The sequence below is a fragment of the Phacochoerus africanus genome, chromosome 8, assembly GCF_016906955.1.
Source record: "Phacochoerus africanus isolate WHEZ1 chromosome 8, ROS_Pafr_v1, whole genome shotgun sequence".
NCBI lineage: Eukaryota > Metazoa > Chordata > Mammalia > Artiodactyla > Suidae > Phacochoerus > Phacochoerus africanus.
The window spans coordinates 74,158,173-74,176,316 of record NC_062551.1 but is presented as its reverse complement, the minus strand read 5'-3'; the positions used below and the strand labels follow the sequence as shown (position 1 = coordinate 74,176,316).

General features: G+C 50.3%; 1 protein-coding gene across 2 annotated transcripts in view; it reads right to left on the bottom strand.

The window, feature by feature from the left end:
- Nucleotides 1-1,451: 1,451 nt before the first annotated feature.
- Nucleotides 1,452-18,144, bottom strand: part of TMEM51 (transmembrane protein 51) — a 52,551-nt gene continuing 35,858 nt past the window's right edge. For both annotated transcript variants that reach the window (XM_047791953.1, XM_047791954.1), the window contains exons 2-4: nt 9,940-10,014; nt 4,845-5,397; nt 1,452-2,665 (exon numbers count right to left, since the gene is read on the bottom strand). In XM_047791953.1, coding sequence (XP_047647909.1) covers nt 2,257-2,665; nt 4,845-5,185 — 750 coding nt within the window. In that variant the 5' untranslated portion in view covers nt 5,186-5,397; nt 9,940-10,014 and the 3' untranslated portion in view covers nt 1,452-2,256. The remainder of the gene's footprint in view (nt 2,666-4,844; nt 5,398-9,939; nt 10,015-18,144) is intronic.

The following is an 18,144-nucleotide window of genomic DNA, read 5'->3' as shown; positions in this document are numbered from 1 at the left end:
TCAGGAGACAGCCCTCTCTGCGGTCTCATTTTCACATCTGCCTCTTTCAGCAGCAGCTTCATTCTCTGCTGAGCAGCTTCCCTAGCTTCACCACCTGTGGTCCCCAAATGGCCCCATTATCCCTGAGACCACATCACTCAACCAGCCTCTCCATTCAGGACCAATTCCTGGGAGGGATGAGCATGGCCCAGTCCAGCTTCTGATTGGTTCTCCTGAGTCAGGTGGACACATACCCAGGGGACTATCAGCTGTGACTTGAGAGGCTGGTCACATGACACCACGATGGCTGCTGAGATTCTTCCTTTTGGATGGGGTGGGATGCTCTTTCACAGCCCTGGGCCCAGTTAAGGCCCAAGAACAGGTTGGTGGCTTTTGACTTTTCTCCTCTGTCTCTGCCTTTGTTATACTTACCTTAAGAACAAAAATATGATGGAGAGAAAAGGAAGGGCTAGGGTCTTTCTTCAGTTTTTACCCTTAGAGCTTTTTTTTTTTTTTTTTTTCCCCCCTTGTAGTCCAAAGATGAAGGGCTCTGATAAATCTGAACCAGTGAGCAAAAACCATGCTTATACCCTTGGGGATTTTTGAGGTGAAGGTGACCTGCTTTATTATTATTTTTTAATTCTTTTTTTTTTTTTTGGTGGGGGGCCGCACCTGTGGCATATGGAGGTTCCCAGGCTAGGGGTCCAATTGGAGCTACAGCTGCTGGCCTACACCACAGCCATAGCAACTCGGGATCCTAGCTGTGTCTTCGACCTACACCACAGCTCACGGCAATGCCAGTTCCTTAACCCACTGAGCGAGGCCAGGGACAGAACCCATACCCTTATGGATTCTTAACCGGCTGAGCCACAACAGGAACTCCTGCTTTGGTTTTGGTACTGCAGATAACTTCCTTGCCTCTCTGCCTCTTTCTTGCACCCTGCCTTCTCCATGAGGACATGCTCGTCCATGTCTGGCATGATCATACAGTTACCTGAGCCAGCTCTCAGGGGAGGAGATGTCATGAGGTGTTTAGACGGGCAGAAAGCTGCTGTCTAAATAACCAGAACTTTCTGTTGGGGATGTGGGTTGATGGGGAAAATCTCAGCTCTTGGGAGGCACAGGTTCTCATTCAAAGTCTAACAAAGCTCTTTGCACTGAGTGGTACCGTAGAGTGTTTAAGAACTCAGGCTCTGGAGGCCTGGGTTCAAATCCCAGCTCTGCCACTTAGCAGCGGTGTGACAGGGGCCTCTTTAATGAACCTGATTCTCTGTGAACTAACCTATAACATGGTAGTAAGACCTGGCTTGGGTACGGTTGAAAATGGGATGAATATGGGAAGTGCTTAGCACAGCGCCTGGCCTAAACTAAATGTGCAGTATCTATTAGCCGGTGTCACTCTCAGCAGGGAGGTTTCTCCCTCAGCAAATCTGTTTTGGAAGCGCCGCTAAAGTAATTCGGCACCAAGTATATGACATATAAAACATTTTATTACAAAAAGCTCAACTGCACGGCTTTAGAGGGAACAGAACATCTCATACAGCTTTTCCTTTTTTGCCATTTCACATGAGACGAGTAAAGTCGACCGATTAAAACAAGGATCTTATGCGTCCTCAGGCCTTGGGCCCTCACAAGAACTGATGGCATTAGGGGCTCTGAGAACCCCTCCCTCCACCCCAGGCCTCACCCCCATGTAATCCTCCAGCCTCTCGTTTTGCTTAACTCATGAAACGGGCCCATGTCCTTTCTACAAAGCTGGTCCTATCTCCTACCCACAGTTCGGGACGCCAGTGAGAGAGCAAAGGCATTAACTTGTTATCTTTTGGGAACCAAACTGTCCTAGTGGAAGCAAAACAAAACCAGACACACTAAACCAGCTGCTGGGTATCCTTTCCTAACTGGATTGAGGAGGGCTGTCCTGGACCATTCAGAGCTGAGCAAGAACAGGGAAGATGCTTGTGTGCCGAGTCCCTGGATGGGGTCACTGCATCCCGAGATCCAAGGCAGCAGCTCTTTCCGATGCACCTGCTACATGAGGGTCTGGGGACGGCAGAGTCTCCAAGGCAGCAGCTCTTTCCGATGCACCTGCTACATGAGAGTCTGGGGACGGCAGAGTCGCTCCTAAATCCCAGAACCTCTCACCTCCCCCACCCCCAGTCCAAATTGCTAAGTACACATCCGGCCCCTCCGCTTCTCAACAGTGACTGTAGTGGCTTCATCTGGGGTCTGTTGGTGCAGAGGATGAGTGACAGGAGGGAACACGCCCAGGAGGGTCCGTCAGTCGGGAGGCCGGGCATCGGGGGCCTTCTCCTGGACCTCCTCGTACTGTGGGGGGGGAGTCAAAGGCTCGATGGATGGGGGAGGCACATTTTTGTCTGGCAGGTTGATCCTAAAGTCTTTGAGGTGCAGCTTTTCGGATTTTATCCTTCGAACTTTCAGCGGCTTCAGGCGTTTGGCCAGCTTGGAGTTCTGCCTGTCGGGGGGGTTCCCTGGGCTGGTCTCTATGTCGGCCCTAGTTGTGGTGGGGCTCGTCTCATCCAGCCCCGTCAGAGACTCATAGGAGGGGAGAGAAATGCTCATCCTGGGGTTCTGGTCCGGTTCCCTTGCTTCCGAGTAATTCGTGTTCATCACTTCCTCGTAGCTGGGGACATAGTACCTTGAAGAGGCCTCCTCCTCCTCCTCCTGGCTGCGAGACAGTGAACACAGACACGGGAGGGTCAGCATGTGCTCAAGTCATTTAAGATCACAAGTAGGTGGACTCCAAATCCTGTGTTGCCACTGGGACCACACATCCCAGCCTTGCAAACAACAAGCTTGTGTCCAAGGAGTAGTAAAAGCTAACATTTCAACAATTGGCCATGAGTCAGGCACTATTCTAAGTGCCTATGAACCAATATCATCTTGCTAATGACACCATGGGGAAGGTGCGGATGGAGAAACCGATACCTCGAGGTAAAGTGATTTGGTCATACCTCTAGGAAGTGGGAGGGCAGGAAATGAATGCCACACTGTCAGCTACTACACCATATCATCTGGATGTTAACCGCCAACTCCCACCCCAACACACCTTGCCTTTAAGCCTCACACTGAACCACAAGCCAGCTGGGCTATTCTGATGCCCAGCTGGGGCTCCTTTGACCAAAGGCAGCAATGGACATGCATGAAACAGCTGCTGATCTGAAGCAAAATGGTTGTCCCTGGGTAGAGAAGGAACATCTGGACTATAAAATTTACAGGTATCTCAAATTAGTTTGTCCTCTTGTCTTCGAAGTTCACCATTAGACTCAAAGGCTAGGTCAGATCCTCAGCCTTACTCTCATTTGAAAGTCAAGGCAATTTTTACACTTTTTTTTTTTTTTTTTGGCTGAACCCACGGCATGCAGAAGTCCCTGGGCCAGGGGTGGAAACCTCAGCACAGCAGTGACCTGAGCCACAGCAGTGACAATGCCGGATCCTCCACCCACTGAGCCACCAGGGAATTTCTTCTCACACATTTATAGGGATTAATACCAACAGCCATTTTCCACTGTCTTACACTTTAACTTGTGTAGGAGATAATGGCCAACATCAGAAACCTCAAGGTTTGTCTGGGTTTTCCTCTCATCTCCTTTAGGAAGGAACTTGTGAGCTCATGGCCAGAATGGGTCATGATAGGTGACGGATTTTCTCTGTTCTTCTTTCTATTCCCCAAATTTTCTAGAATATGCAGGATTAACTTTTACTATCGGAAAGTCGCTTTAATTTTTCCAAAATTAAAAACAACTCCCGTCCCGCTATAAAGACATACTTAGCAAAAAATTCAAACAACACAGAACACTCTAATGAAGAAAATAAAACTACCTGAAATCTTTCCACCTGGAGATAATCACTGTTTGCATTCTGCTGTGTACCTTTCCAGATCCTTCTCTAATTCCACAGCCACAACACTGGATGCAATAAAGCCCTTCCCAAGCATGCTGGGTTACAGCCTCCTTTTCTCAATGTGGTGGATACGGACCTGCATTATCAAATATAGATCCACAATGGGCCTGGCATACTTCAGCTTGATTGATGGATACTTAGATTGTCTCTCAGTTTCTGCTATTCTAAGTGATGTTTTGATGAACATAAGGGTACACACCCTTTTGTACTTGTGTGACGGTCTCCCAGAGATAAGCTCTTAGGAACAGAACTGACAGGTGCACGTATCTTTCATATGGGCTCTTAGTGGGAACGCCTCTTCAGTAAGATCAATCAACACTCTCATCACAACCTATTTCCCTACAGATCTCCAACAGCAGGGGCACAGTCTATCTTGGCCAATGGCACAGCCAAAGAGTGATGATGCCTTATTTTGGTTGTTTGCATTCCCTGACTAATAAAGTTGAATACCTATTGTTCGTGTGTCTGTGAAATGCTTCTGTCCTTTGTCCCTTCCTTTGGAAGAGCTCTTTTTCTAACAGGGAAATCAACCTTTATCATATATTCCTCCTTTTACCACCTGTCTTTTAAATTTCTTCATGGGATTTTTGGTCCAACCGAACACTGTTTCTCAACCTTTCCAACTCAAAGCATAAACACAGAGGACACTGGGGTGAATGGACAAGCAGCCAGCCCGGAGGCTCCGGTCACCCCAAGCACCATGCAGCACCACCCCCTCCCCAGGGGGGTGTCCACATCTTGGTACCCCTGTAATCCATTCCTACCACATCATTTGCCAAACCTTGGGCTGGAAGGACAAAGTTATTTGTAACATGATAAACTGTCTCACAGAAGCCGTAACAGGAGGAAGCCTCGTGGGCGAATGTGGTCTCATCCTCACTGGGCCCTGTGCGTGCGGCTGTGCGTGTCCATCCCCCACTGGGAGCGGGCCAGCCGGTCCTCACCTGTCTTCCTCCTGGGCGTGAGGCTCGACCCCCGGCTGCTGGATGTGCGCCAGCTCCTCGCCTTGCCGCTGCTTCCTCTTGTCCCGGATGCTCAGGCAGATGGACAGCAGCAGGAGCATCACCCCAGCGCCCACCAGCACGTAGGCCACGGAGAAGGTCTTGCTCTTGAGGATGCTGCTCCCTATTTCTGTCTTATTGTTCCCCTGAGCGGTCGGCTTTTCGGAAGCACTGAACCCGGGGACCAAGTTCCACATGGCCATGATGACCCCGAGGACAAGCATCCCCAGGCCGATGGCGGTCAGCGCATAGTGTGAGCCATTGGCCTTGGACTGGGCCATCATGCCAGGCGGGGCAGGGCAAGAGCCGGGGTCAAAGGAAGAAAATAAATAAATACAAAGCAGCAGCAGCAGCAGCAACAACAACAAAAAATCCTTAAATGCCCTGAAGGAAAACCCTAGCGCCACACTAAGAAGACAGCAGCCAGACTCTGGTTTCAAGGGCTGGTTTCAAGCAGATGCGAGGCATCCCAGGTGGACCGTTGCGGCTGGGAGGTCTGCAAGGAAAGCAAGAGAGAGGCGTGAGGAAAATCAGTTCTGATTCAAGCCCGTCTGCGGAACACAGGGGCTGTCCTTGAGAAGGGGTTAAGGCGCAGGACTGAGTCATGGGCCAGCAGGGCTGCCGCTGATGCATTCCACAGCTCTTACGCTTCTGCTGCTCCTGGGAGCCCGTGGCAGGAGGGCTGACCCGCCTACCCCAACCCGAAAAGGAAAAGCCAGACCTTTCCCTGCAGGGGCTCAGAAAGATCAAGCTGCAGGTCCCTCAAACATTTTGTGGGATTTCATGAAATGCGAGGAGAGGGGGCGACAGGCATGCCTGAGCCGTGATCAACAGTCATAACAGGATCGCCTGGGCAGCCGGCTTCGGTCAGGGATACGACCCAGCCCAGGCAGGTGTTGTTCACCACCCTCAATGCCTCCCCGTTTCTTGCAGGAGAAAATCCGGGCTCCTCAGAGTCACGCTCACAGCTGGCTTAACCTGGCTCTGCCCCTCCTGCTCATCTCACACCTTGTTCTCCTTTGAATACACCCTCCCCCGCCACACTCAGCTGCCCTTCTGTGTGTCCTGCAAGAACCCAGCAACTGCTGGGATGAGTCTTTCTCTTCTCGTGCCCACATCTTCTTCGCTGTGCTCCCGGAACACGGCAGGGACTCAAAAAATGCCTGCTGAACCCAATGAATGACAGGAACAGAGGCCAGGTGAAGCTGTCCTGCAAGATACACTTCTTTTCAGCCACATGGAAGTTTTGCTTTTCTTAAAGGGGCAGAAGCCCGCACATCCCACACCTGAGCTGCTGTGCCCAGCTGGATGAGAAACCCTCTCCCTGTGAAACAGCTCAGACGCTTTGGGCTAAGGGAGCTGTCAGCCATCCTGGGAGCCCATAGCCATTTGCTGGCTGCAAGAGGGAGCCAGATAAGCCAGTGACCTCAGGGCTGAGCTTAGAACACTTTTGGGAGTTCCCTGGTGGTGCAGTGGATTAAGGATCTGGCATTGTCACTGCTGTGGCTCTGGTTACAGATGTGGAGTGGGTTCGACCCCTGGCCCGGGAACTTCTACATACCATGGGCACACACACACACACACACACACACAGAAAAGAAAAGAAAAGAAAAAAGAAAAAAAAAGGAAAAACTCTTTCAAGGGGCAGGAGGACCATCGAGCAAGGCTCCTGATTAATTCCTCCTCACATCCGTTATTCCTGCCACAGCAACTTTTGCAGGACAGTAAAACTTTGTGGCTGTTTAGATGGGCAAGGTCCTATTTGCAATTCTGCATTCTTTCCACTCCTTGCAAAAGGACGGCTAACCAGGCCACCTGAAATCTGATGCTGCAGAGAGATTTTGCTCATCAAGCAGCAGGCTCCACCTGAAACTGGCCGCTTGGTTCAAAAATACTCTAAAAATATTTGGGCTAACAGCTTTTATCGGCTTGAAGACCGTTCCTCCTCCTCCTCTTCTTTTTTTTCCCACACTCAACAAATATTTCTTGTGCATCCGCTGAGCGGTGTCAGGCACTGGAGAAACTGGTGAGCACGTTAAGGATCCAGGGGGCTTCCCGGCCAGCAGGAAAGCAGGCTATAGGGAATAACAAGGAAGTGGGAAAGGAGTATAGGAACTGTGGCATTCAGCACCCGGGTGTCCTAACTCGGGCTGGAGGGTGCATGCAAAGTCTCGGGGAGGGAAGCCGCACTTCACATGATAGGGTCTGCCCCCTGAATGTGCTGCGCCACACGTGTAGACACGTGTGTGTGTGTGTACATACATGCCCCCACGAGCACATGTGCTGGTGTTTGAACGTGCACGTGTACACACGTGCACGCAGAGCTCTGAGCAGGAATCCCACTGGAGATGGTGGCAGTGAGACCAGCTGGGAACAGTCTCCTATTACACACAAGGCTCCCTGCTTCTCACATCGCTCATGGGCCGCAAAGGGAAGGGTGAAGGGGTTGGTAGCCCTAGGAAAGCACTGGTTCTGCCAAGCGGATCAGAGGCAAGGCCAGACTTGGTGGGCTCCGTGGTGGAGAGATGCAGCCTGGGGCTCATGCTGGAAGCAGGAGAGATGAGGAGAACACCTGCCGAGTACCTGCTCCTGACCCGACAAAGAGCCCGGGAGGCTGATAAACCTCCTTATTAAACTAGTGATGGGGCCTTGTTACCCTTGCTGCCTCTTGTTCTCATGAATTCTCAATTCAAGCTTTGCCTTATGCTGGCATGTGAGTAAAAAAGGCCCCCTGATGGGAGATATGGGCCAAGATGACAATGTCAGAAATAACACATTTTGGGCCTGTTAAATTGCCAGTGTCAGAAAACAGGCAATAATAGTGTGGGTGAGGATGTGGGGACAGGCAATTTCACACAATTTTTCTGGATGGCAAGTTTTGGCCTTTGTGGATCAAAAGCTTCAAAAATGTTTATACTCTTAAGCTCTGTACCTCAAGGAATTATGTACAAGGCAAGGATATTCACTATAGCTGCTTTTTTTTTTTGTCTTTTTGTCCTTCTAGGGCCACCCCCATGGCATATGGAGGTTCCCAAGCTAGGAGTCCAATTGGAGCTGTAGCCACCGGCCTGCACCACAGCCACAGCAACACCAGATCTGAGCTGCGTCTGTGACCTATACCACAGCTCACAGCAACACCGGATCCTTAACCCACTGAGCAAGGCCAGGGATCGAACACACAACCTCATGGTTCCTAGTCAGATTCGTTTCCGCTGTGCCATGAATGGAACTCCTCATCATAGCTTTATAATAGTGAGAAACTAGAAAGTACTTGAATAGCCAATAAGCTGGATCTGCTTGAATTAAAGTATGGTACCATACACATATTAAATTATGGTCTCAAAGCAGCTAATGATACCTTTTAAATCAAACAACAGTTTAGGGTTTGGTGTGTTTCTCATTTTAACAGAACCCTATACATGGGTATGTATATATGAATATATAGGGGAAAAGGCTGAATGATCCTATTTCTGTTAAAATAAAAAAGAGACAATACATTTTCATACGTGCAAAGATGTGAAAATCTCAGACAAGGGGCATGTTCCAAACTTGTGCCAACGACTGCTTTTTGGGATGGAGGGAGCTTGGAAGTGTAACTTTTACTCTATTTCTGTTTTGTTTTGTTTTGCTTTGCTTTTGCTTTTTAGGGCTGCACCTGCGGCGTATGGAGGTTCCCAGGCTAGGGGTTGAATCGGAGGTACAGCTGCCAGCCTACACCACAGCCACAGCAATGCCAGATCTGAGACATGTCTTCAACCTATACTATAGCTCACAGCAACACCAATCCTTAACCCACTGAACGAGGCCAGGGATAGAACCCGAATCCTCATGGATCCTAGTTAACTGCTGAGCCACGAAGGGAATTCTCTTTACTCTACTTCTGTATATTGAACTTTTTACAGCCAGATCCTGTTGTTGCAAGGCAGCACAGCTCAGTGGTTAAGTGTGAACTTTGGAACCAGGCTACCTGGGCTCCCATCTTCACTCTGTACCTCCCCAGCTGTGTGACCTTGGACAAGTTTCTTAACCTCTCTGTGCCTCAGTTGCCACAACTGTCAAATGGAGCTAGAAGCTCTCTTAGACTCACCTCACAGGGGAGTTAGGATAAGCAAACAAGTAAATGTACACAAAGTACCCAGAACAGTATGTGACCAGCTCGCAGTGAGTCCTTACACTGAGGTTTGTTACTGAAGATTATTTAAAGCCTGCATTCACAACGGGGCAAGATCACCCACCAGGGGGAAAACACTGGCTCCTGGGGATGGTGCAAAATAATCATAGCTATTATCATCGTTTGCGATCCTCCACACTAATATAAACAGATACCCAGCACATGAAGGGTGTTAAAATTTCACGGGGAGGGACGTGGGTGAGCATTGCAAAAGGCATGTCTGAAAAGACTCCTTGGAGAATGACAGTGGGGAGAAAAGGTTGAGAAACCGCTGAATGTATTATATTCAATTTCCAAACACTCAAATCCTACATATCGTGATGTTGGTAGTTATTTTCTCTGCGTGGTGCGATTAGAACGATTTTGATTTTCGTTTGCTTTCCTGGGAGGACAGAACTTGGGAGACAGAGGAATGTGTGGCTTTAAAGGTGTCTGTGTTTTGGGGTTCACAGCAGCGTGAGGTGCCCGGTGGTAGCTTAGAATTGTTCACGCTTCCTCTGGAGACCAGGAACTCGAAGGTTCACCGGGGTGGGGGTGGGTGGGGTGGAAACCCAGCTCCCTGAGGTACAGCTGGTGGCTATTTATCTTGTTTCTGGCTTGTTGACCCAGGCTATATTTAGCATGGTGTTCTTTCCCTTCCAAAAATATGGAAAGAAGCTAATTTTGTGCTTAGAGGATTTGGACCTCACAGTTTCCAAGACGTCCCTAAAACAGAACAGCCTTGGTCCCAGTGCTGCCAGACTCAACCCAGGACCCAGGCATTGGATCCATCAGGGCTCTGGTTAAAGGCTGCTCTAAGGGATGAGTGAGTGATCCTGTACCTGGGTTTTCAAGAGAAACTGTTAACGAGTTAAGAGAGGCACCTACCTGTGGTTACCTGGGGAGGCTCTGGGCAGGCCTGACAACAAGTCTTCATGCTAAAATCTTGAATTAAGGACCCACCTGTAAAAAACCAGAAATGCAGCTTTCTAAGTAAGCTGTGAGCATGTCAATTTGAGGTGCTCATGGGGACGCACGAGTTGTCTTTGCTTCTTAGGGGGAGGCTACATGCAAGAAAAGATCAAAAGATGCCAAGATCCTGTACCAGAGTGCTGTTACAGAAGGATGACAATACGGTAGCTACAGTGACAAAATCTTTCCCCGTTTTTTTTTCCATCTTACACAAGGGCTCCAGAGGGTACTTTTCCAGGTCATTTTACGAGGAATGTATAAGTTTGGCTCCAAAATCGACAATGCAGGAAAGGAAAATGACAGGCCGATCTGATCTGCCAGCAAGAAACAAAAATCCTAAACATCAGCAGATGGAATCCAGCAAAGTGTTTTTTAAAAAGATAATAAATATATTAGGAGTTTCTTTGTGGCACAGTGGATTTAGAATCCGGCATTGTCACTGCAGCGTCCTGGGTTAGCTGCTGCAGTGTGGGTTCAATCCCTGGCCCAGGAACTTCCACATGCTGTAGGTGTGGCCAAAAAAAAAAAAAAAAAAAAGATAATATCAAGTTGGATTTATCCCAAGAATGTAGAGCTGATTCAAGATCAGAAAACCAAATAAAGTCATGTCCCAGGAGAAAGGATAAACCATGACAGTGGCCGACAGTGCAGTTACTATCCAGTGGAGTACTATGCAGCAGATAAAAGGAATAAACTGTAGCTATATGCACCACCATGGACCTTTCTGACACATGTGAAGCTGAACAGGAAAACAAACTGCAGAAGAACACACACAGCATGATTCTATTTATATGAACTTCAAAATCAGGCAAAACTAGAGAATATATTGCTCTATTTTTGTAACATCAGGAAGAAATGGAAAATCATAAACCATAATTTAGGATAAGAGCTACCTCCCTGGAGGAGTGAGAAATGATGTTGGGAGAGGAATAGTGAAGAGCACATGGGTGTTTATTATATTATTCCTTAAATTCACATATATCTTACATATACTCTTTATTTTTTTTAGGGCCACGCCCTTGGCACATGGAAGTTCCCAGCCTAGGCAGGCTAGGGGGTTGAATCATGCAGCCGCCAGCCTATGTCACAGCCACAGCAATGTCAGATCCAAGCCACTCATGTGACCTACACCACAGCTCACGGCAACGCCGGATCCTTAACCCACAGAGTGAGACCAGGGAATCGAACCCACATCCTCATGGATACTAGTCGAGTTCGTTACGACTGAGCCACAATGGGAACTCCTTATATATACTCTTTTGATTGGCTAAAATATTTTGCAGTAGGAGACTCTAAAAGTCCATCAATGTCTTTCCATTACTCTTAGCATCAAATCCAAACTCCTCTGCCATGGCCTTCAAAACCCACCAGGCTGGAACGGACTCTTGCCTCCCTCCTATCTTATCTCTTGGCTCACCAACCCTCAGTGGCTTCTTTTCTGCTTCTAGTCACACCAAGCACATCCTGCCCCAGGCCTTTGCACTTACTCTCCTGATACCTGAAACTGTTCCATCTGTCTCTCTCATATGTCCACTTCTCAACTACCTCAGTCTCTCAGCTAATGCCACCTTCTCAGCAAGGACTTCTTTTTTTTCTTGCCATTTCTAGGGCCGCACCTGCGGCACATGGAGGTTCCCAGGCTAGGGGTCTAATCGGAGCTGTAGCCTCTGGCCTACACCAGAGCCACAGTAACGCTGGATCCGAGCCGCGTCTGCAACCTACACCACAGTTCACGGCAATGCCGGATCGTTAACCCACTGAGCAAGGGCAGGGACTGAACCTGCAACCTCATGGTTCCTAGTCGGATTCGTTAATCACTGAGCCATGACGGGAACGCCCAGCAAGGACTTCTCTAACCACCTTTTATAATGTCCCCTTCCTCACCCAGCTATGCTCAAGCCCCAAGCTTAGGTCCTTATGACATTGCTTCCTGAGGGTGGATGGTGGTACCTCGGTCTAAGATAGCCTTGTTCCTTTCTTTTTGCCTCCTTGTCTCCCCCACTGGTGTATAAGCTCCCTGAAAGAAAGTCTCCTCTGCCTTGTCTATCTGTTTGCCCAGCGCCCAGCGCCCAGTACCCAGTACCCAGCATCACATGGCAAGAACACAATGGATGCTTGGTATCTCTTCATAGAATGAATAAATGATGATCTAGCAAGTTACAAAGTTTAACTGGTGTTCCATATCGATTAGGGGAAAATGCCTTGTCCAAGGCCAGCCCTGAGGGGGAAAGGATTAGATAAAACTACGTTTCAGGATACCCAAAGCTTGTATCCATATGCAAATGATTTGCCAGCAACATGGGAAAGGCACCTAGGTTAAATGGGACTTCCATTCTGACCTGAGTGCGTGACTCTATCAATAGTCTCTTGTCGGGGGAGCTCCCAGGTGGCCTAGCGGGTTAGGGAACCGGCATCACTGCTGTGGCTTGGGTCATTGCTGTGGCTCAGGTTCAATCCCTGGCTCAGGAATTTCTGCATGGCCAAAAAAAAAGAAAGAAAGAAAGAAAAAAATTCCCTGGTGGGTTCGAGGTTTCAGACGGCCCCTGGTCTTCCCGCAAGGTAGAAGTGGGCAGGGCTGACAGCACTGAATCTGTTCCGCCCAACCCGGGCAGCCACTGTCTTTACTCTCACCAACATCTTTGGCCAACTACAGCCAGAGCCAGGGGGTTCCCGGGGGACGGGGGACGGGCTGTCCCCGGGGAAAAGCAGGCACAGCTCTGACCACAGGGTTGCTCACCTGGCTGGGGGTTACTCCCACCCGCCCACACGTGGCCTGGAGTCTCTCCGAATCTAACAGAAAGACCGCGATTTCAATCAAACAGAAAACAGCACTGCTCTGGCTGAAACAGGGCAGAGGGTTCCAGGGGCTCACGGGCAAGCCTCCCCCTGCCCTCCTCTCGCTGAATCCCAGCAATTTTACGGAACACAGTTTTAGAAACCAGGGCACTGATTTAGAACCTCCCATGGCCATGGAGCTCTGACCTCTGGCCCCCAAAGGCACAGTTCCAGAAGCATCCAGCCCAGCCGGCTGGAGGAGGGAGATCTCAGCAGTCAGAGGTGTCTGGCAGCAGCACCAGCCCAGCGACAAAGGGGCTCCTTGACCACTCTCCCTGCACCCCGACCTCTCCCTGCCAAACTGCATAATTGGGAAAGGGATCCCTGGGCTCCATTCGCAGGGAGCCAGGCTGTGCTGCATCCCCGTCACAAAGGAGGAATTCAGTGGGGCCCTTTCGGCCAAGTTTGAGCCCACAGTCACTTTTGTCCCATGCCGTGGGGAGGGGACGGGGGCAGGAAGAAAGGCTCTGAGCTACCTCAGCCGCTGCCCCTGTCCCGCTTGGGATTTTCAGGCCATCAGCCGAAGAGCCCAGGTCACAGGGAGTCAGGTTCCTGTTCTTTTAGAACAGGTCCTTGTAGACTGTGCACTCAGGAAAAACTGTGCAAATGAGTCATGAGGGTAGAGGAGAGGGGAGGGGGGCTGCCTGAGCCAGCGGGGGCTGAAGGGAAAAAGAAAGGCAAAGCCTGTTGAGCAATCTGCCAGGCAGAGGGATGATCAGAGTAGGAACAGGGAGAGCAGGAAACAGGCACCCCTTCTAAAGGCAGCCAAGCTGAGTCTCAGAGAGGGTTAAGTCATTTGTGCTAGGTCACACAGCTGTAAGCAACCGAGTCAAGATTCACAGTCACATCTAGCTGACCTTGAAGCCCACCTCCTCTCCCTTCCACCATGCCAGCCCCCACGAGGCCGAGTCCCTGTGGGCCACTCCCCGGGTGGGACCTGCAGGCCAGAAAAGGGCAATGCACAGCTCACCCCAGAGACACCCCATCACCAAAGCATGAGGGGTAACAGGTGCGCATTTCTTCTTTTTTTTGGCCATGCCTGTGGCATTTAAATTCTCAGGCTGGGGATGGAACCCAAGCCACCAGGGACAACAACAGATCCTTAACATGCTGTGCCACCAGGGAACTCCCAAGTGTGCATTTATTTTTATTTTTATTTTTTGCTTTTTAGGGCCGCACCTGTGGCATATGGAAGTTCCCGGGCTAGAGGTTGAATCAGAGATACAGCTGCCAGCCTACACCACAGCTCACGGCAATGTGGATCCTTAACCCACTGAGCAAGGCTAGGGATCAAACCCACATCCTCATGGATACTAGTTAGGTTCTTAACCTGCTGAGCCACAATGGGAACTCCAAAGCTGCCATTCTTCTTCTTCTTTTTTTAAATGGCTGCATCCCAGTCAGAGCTGTGACCTACACCAAAGCTGTGGCAATGCCGGATTCTTTACTGTGCCAGGCTGGGTATCGAACCCACACCTCCGTAGAGACCTGAGCGGCTACAGTTGGATTCTTAACCCACTGCACCAGAGTGGGAACTCCATCTTTTTAAATGGCTTTTTAAAGAGTTTGATTCCAATAATTTCCAGTTCCCTACTATGTGCCAGGGGTTTTGGGGGACACACAGGGTCTGAGACACTTTTAGAATCCAGCAGGAAGACAAGTGATTCCTCCTCTAGAAGGGAAGAGGAATCCTGTGTTAAATGCCGACTCTGCGCCAGACCTTCTGCTGAGCTCTTTCCGTGTATAGTCATTGAATTGCTATTAGCTCTATTTATAGATAAGGATGCTGAGGTTCATAGAGGTAAAGTAACTGGTCCACAGTCACACAGCTAGTATGAGGCAGGACTATGGGTATGTCTGACTCTAAAGCCCTTCCTTTTTTTTTTTTTCTTTTTGCACTTTAGCGCTGCGGGTGCGGCATAAGGAAGGTCTCAGGCCCAGGGGCTGAATCAGATCTACAGCTGCCGGCCACAGCCACAGTCACGGCCACAGCCATGCCAGGTCTGAGCTGAGTCTGCAACCTACACCATAGTTCACGGCAATGCTGGATCCTTAACCCACTGAGCAGGGCCAGGGATTGAACCCGCATCTGCATGGAAACTAGTCGGGTTCATTTCCACTGAGCCACAATGCGAACTTCCTAAAACCCATGCTTTTCACCACTAAGCAGTACTGCCAAAATAGGGCATGTAAAGAGTGTGAAATAGGGAGCCTCCTGAAAGAGTGACTGATTCATTCTGCATGGGGTGGGAAGGAGGAGGACAAAGCAGAAGCTGTGCAGGGCAGTAAGCTTCCCTTGGGTGGAGGGTGGGGGCAGGAGAAGATGAAGCCTGAGAAACTGCACAGAGATGGGAGAGCAGACACCTCCCAGGATACACTGCCTCTTGCAGAGAAGAGAGGCAGCTTCCCCTCCCCAATGTAAGACACTGTGAATTTTATAAGACTTGGCATCTCTAGTCTCTTGCTAATCCATTAAGTGTTGGTGAAATTAAAGATGACAAGTTCATTCTGAAGACTCTGGGAGCCATAAACAGAAGGAGCAGGTTAACAAACCAGTATCTTTTCTTCAGGAGCTTGACCTGGTGTCTTTCTCTAAGCAAGTGGCTGGCACGTGACCCTCATTGCAGGGCAGGCACTGGGGATCCGATCTCCAGGGCTTTCGCCACACACAGTATATCTTGGGAAATACGACATCTCTGTGTGTTTCCTTGCCAGGACAGAGCCTGTGGGATGCAGGACAGCAGCCAGAGCCCCTGCCACCATCAAAGCAAATCTACCACCTTGATCCTTCTCCGAGATCTGGGGAGCAAGGCTGAGCACAGGCGCTGACCACCCCCCCCAGCCTCCCCAACCCCCACCCCCAGCCCCTAGTCAGCAACAGAAACACCTGCTGCCACTTCCTGGATGCTGACTGTGTGCTGGGCTCACACTAAGAGCTTTGCACAGGTTAGTGCGTTTGTCCTGCCCAGTGACTATGCACGGGAAGTACCCACCTCTGGTCCACATTATCACTGAATACACTGAGACACAGAGAGGTTGAAAAACTTGCCCCAGGTCTCACAGCTTACAGGGGGTGGTCCCGAGCACCTTGTTCAGACCTTCCTCATCCAGAGGCGACAGAAAACCAGCCTCTCAGCCAAGCTTGAGTAACCGATGGGCCCGAGGAAGAAGTTAAGTGAGATGTCAGAGCCGACCTTCCAGGGACCAGGAGTGCAGATATCTGAGTTGGGGGCGGTGAACTGAGGCCCTGGGGCGTGGGGGGGAGTGCACCCCACCTCACTGCACACCCCACCCCCAGGTCAGGGTGCTGGCTGCTGGACACCTTCTGGATACATTGTTTGTCCTTGGCAGGTGGCCGCTTTGGACACCAACTCGATTCATTTGGCTTCTCCTCCTCAAGAGGCATTTTGCAGCACAAAGTAGAGGAGGGCAGAGGGGGCACGTCTAAACCAGGGACTCTGGAGGGTGTCTGCGAGGACCAATTCCACCCACCACGTGGTGGGCTGATTCCCAGTGTGGACTCCAGCCCAGAGGCTGTGTCTGCATCTCAGCTCTGTGACTTTGTCATCACCCAGCCGGCTGAATTCTTACCTCTGTCGCTGGCATCTACCTCGCTGGGCTTTGGGTGTTAAGAGCTCAAAGTTTTGAGTTACAAGTACTTATTTGTGCACTCAACACACTATTTTTTTTTTGTCTTTTTGCCTTTGCTAGGGCCGCTCCCGCGGCATATGGAGGTTCCCAGGCTAGGGGTCTCATTGGAGCTGTAGCTGGCAGCTTACGCCACAGCCACAGCAACATGGGATCCAAGCTGCATCTACGACCCACACCAGAGCTCACGGCAACACTGGATCCTCAACCCACTGAGGCAGGCCAGGGATCGAACCCGCAATCTCATGGTTCCTAGTCGGATGTGTTAACCACTGCGCCATGACGGGAACTCCTCAACACATTCTTCCCTGAGCATCTACCATGTGCCAGGGCCTGCTGAGTGCTGGGGATAGAGGAATGAATAAAACAGAGGCCTTGTCCCACAGACCTCACAGACCAGACCAGCCTAACAGGGAATATGCTATAGAACGTTAGATGGGGGCCTGAGCTGGAGAGAAGTTATGATGCTGGGCTGGGCAGGAGGGACAGCTGGCCGTGCTGATTGCAGCTCTGGTGGTCAGGGAACACAGTCACGGAGAAAGGGATCTCGGAGCAGAGATCGAGGCAAGGCTTCCAAGGAACCAGGCAAAGATCTAGGAGAAGGGTACTTCCTTCCGGCAGGGGGACCCACAGAGGCCATGTCCAGGGACAGGAAAGCTGACCTATCAGTGAGTGAAAGCGTTAAGGGCCTTCTCCTGGTGCCTGGTGCCCATCAGGGAACACTGCTCTAATGAGCTGTCATTGACACACCTGTGGAGGCAGGGGAGCAGCCATACGCATTTAAAGAGGCCCAGAAGGGGTGAGGGGTGAACTCAAGGCTATGCCCATTGGGGACAGAGAAGAATCTGGATCCCAGTCTAGGGCTCTATGTGACTCACCACCCTGGGTGTCTCAGAATTTGGGAAAAGGCATTGGGAGGCTGAATAAGGGCCCCCAAAGATATCCAAATCTTAATCCCCGGAATTTGTGGCTGTTATTTTATATGGCAAAGGAACTTTTCAGATGTGGTTAAATCAAGGATCACGAGATGGGGAGTGTAGCTGGGGTTATCCAGGTGGGTCCAATTTAATTAGGTGCCCTCACAAGGGGGAAGCAAAAAGCCAGCGGAGGAGGAGGCAGGAAATGTGATGATGAGAGGAAGGAGTGTGGCGAGAGGAGGGGTCACAAGCCAAGGAAAGCAGGCGGCCTCGAGGGCGGGGAAGGTCAAGGACCTAAATTCCACCCTAGGGCCTCGCAAGGAACCAGGCCCTCGAATACCTTGACCTTACCTAGCCCGTGAAACCAATGATGGGCTTCTGACCTCCAGAACTGCAAGAGAGTAAGTCTGTGTGGTTTTCAGCCCCCAAGTTTGGGGTAATGCCACAGGAAACCAATACAAGCAGCGCTAGAGTTCACATCTTTCTATGGCACCTGCCCACACACAGACTCCTCACTTATTCTGATAGGTGGTTTCAATGGCCATGGTTTTTTACTCCTGATAAAACCAATCACTTGGTGAATTTTGCCCCCATTCCTCATGGGGCCAGGCTGGAGGGAGGCTGGGCCACCCGGCACTCCTCAACCTGGTTTACAAGTTAACCCATGATTCCGCTCGCAAGCCAAGTCTGCATCTGTTCTGACTTGGCTGGGATAGAAACT